Raw genomic sequence first — 2,312 nt, forward strand, 5'->3', positions numbered from 1 at the left:
CTTGTTTGTCATTTGCTGCAGGTGGAAGAGGGATGGAAGTGGCAATAAAATTGCTCATCCAGTTACTGGCAAAAACATCTTACAGTTCGTAGCTATCAAGAGAAGAGACTGTGGGGAGTGGGCCATTCCAGGGGTAAGAGCAAAGCTCTGGAGACGTTAGACATTTTCCTGCTGGTAAGGCCACAAGGCGAAAAGTGGCATGCATGTGATAAAAGCGTGTTTTTTGATGAATGACCTCATGTTGCAAAGTTGAGGAGAAATGCTCCTTAAACTATCTTTGCCCAAGCATCAGCTGGTATGCCTTCTGCTGTTTCTGCATTTCAAGGTGGTGTTCTTATTTAATTCTGACCATGTCTTTTGCTTAGTGCAGGCACAATTTAATCCATTGCAGATCTTGAAGGACGTGCAATGCTCACTCTTTACAACTAGGTTTAAAGTTCCTCCCACGTCCAGAGTATGTTGCAGATGGATGTAAGTCAAAGGGAGTTAAAAACAAGTGGAATCTGAGGGATAGTCACTTTTTTTCTTTCCCCCTCTCTAAGGGGATGGTGGACCCAGGGGAGAAGATTAGTGCTACCCTGAAGCGAGAATTTGGGGAGGAGGCCTTGAACTCCTTGCAGAAATCGCCTGAGGAGAAAGCGGAATTGGAGAAGCAACTCCACAAGCTGTTCAGCCAGGAACACTTTGTGGTGAGCTCTGTGTCTCTTGTGATAGCCTCTTGAGCTATGCATGCAACTCACAGTTACACGGAACTTGAAAAGGTGTAGCTGAAATGAAAAGAAGCTGTTTTGTTTTGGTTGTCATGGTGTAGGAAATGGAAGGGACTATTGAAAACTCTCTTAAGGACAAATGTGTCAGAGGTAAAGAAAATACCTTCTTACTAACTCCACCTTGTTTGTTGTGACACCGACCTTGTTTCTGGTTTGTTTGGCACCTTAGGTGTACAGAGGATATGTGGATGACCCTCGTAACACTGATAATGCTTGGATGGAGACAGAAGCGGTAAACTATCATGATGAAACTGGTAGGAATCTCCATGTGTGCTCTTAGTTGCCTTTCACTCTATATGTTGGTTTGAAATTGGGACATATGTTGGGCTGAGATTGGCAATGAAATTGGGGGAGCATGCAAGTCAGGTGTAAAATATTGGACTAAAACCAATGGGTATGAGGGTCTCTTGTCTCCTAAGATGTTCAGCCATGACAGGTAGTTGTTGTTCCCCTTTAGTTTCTGTCAGTCTTGAAATAAGGAACATACAGACTTTGCCTGAAAATTACTTATTCATTTGTTAGCTAGTTCTAAGCTGTGGGCCATGTGCCTTCATATGGAGATTGAACATTGGACAAGGGTTCCTTCTTCTCACTGTATTTATCTTGAGTTGGTTTAATTTCTCTTTTTAATGAGTCTGGAGTGGAAGGGTAGTCTGTTTCTTTTGTTATTTTTCCTTCAGGAGCATTGTCTCTGTCCGCTGGCATATTTTCACTGCATTTATTGCTTTGGTGTTGTAATTGTGAGACCTTTTATCTTGGTTACTCTGCCAGAGTAATTGTTGGACCTTATTTTACTTGTGTAAATCAGTAGGAATGGGCATACATTGCTCATTCTTTGATTTATCTTAAAAGGTGAGAGATGAGAATCCAAGATAACAGATCAATGTATTCATATAGTGATGTTTCCACTGTAGATACCAGTGGTGAAGTGTCACATGTCCTGGATTTATCAGCCCCCAGAAACAGTGAAGATACTATTCCTTTGGTCTTTGTTTCTAATACACATTTTGTAATACTTTTAAAAGCATTTCTTTGGTTGTTGTCTGTAAAGTCCTGGGACTCTTTTTGGAAACAGAGTAAGAAACTTCTGAGAGCAGTTCAGAAGCCTTTCTGCATCCCTCCTTAAGTACTATTTTTGATTTTGGGGCCTTTAGTAAAATTTTAATTATTCTGGTTTTCCCTAAGCATATGTTTCAGAATTCAGTTTGACCTGTAGAATAGCATCTGAGAAGGGAAACAACCAAATGTTAGCCAAACAAACAAAAATCAAGGCAAAGGGATTGGCTAAACTTGTGGTAGTGAGTACATGTTGTTTTAATGATTTCTAATAACTTGCTGTGCTGCTGATGGTACCCTAGGAGTGGTGACAAGGAGTTAACACCACCTCTGCCACTCAGGTTTGCCTTAAAATAGTGCAAGTATGAAAAAGGTTTCTGTCACAGAATCAGTGAGCAGTTTAATTGGCTTCTCTCTGAGAAGCAGTTGAAGGTTGTGGCCTGTGAAGGAGCCACACGGAAAGGCAGAACTGATCAGATGTGAGGG

The 2,312-nt window shown here is 41.3% G+C and overlaps 1 protein-coding gene across 1 annotated transcript; it reads left to right on the forward strand.

Annotated features, from left to right (window-relative positions):
- Positions 1 to 22: 22 nt before the first annotated feature.
- LOC104293776 (ADP-ribose pyrophosphatase, mitochondrial-like) lies at positions 23 to 1,024 on the forward strand (the record flags this gene model as incomplete). Its single annotated transcript, XM_009893304.1, has 3 exons — positions 23 to 133; positions 543 to 689; positions 940 to 1,024. Coding segments are annotated over 3 exons (343 nt in total), but the record flags the coding sequence as incomplete, so codon positions are not given.
- Between the last annotated feature and the right edge of the window lie 1,288 nt (positions 1,025 to 2,312).

This window comes from Charadrius vociferus, unplaced genomic scaffold (genome assembly GCF_000708025.1).
Source record: "Charadrius vociferus isolate BGI_N301 unplaced genomic scaffold, ASM70802v2 C16067805, whole genome shotgun sequence".
Classification (NCBI taxonomy): domain Eukaryota; kingdom Metazoa; phylum Chordata; class Aves; order Charadriiformes; family Charadriidae; genus Charadrius; species Charadrius vociferus.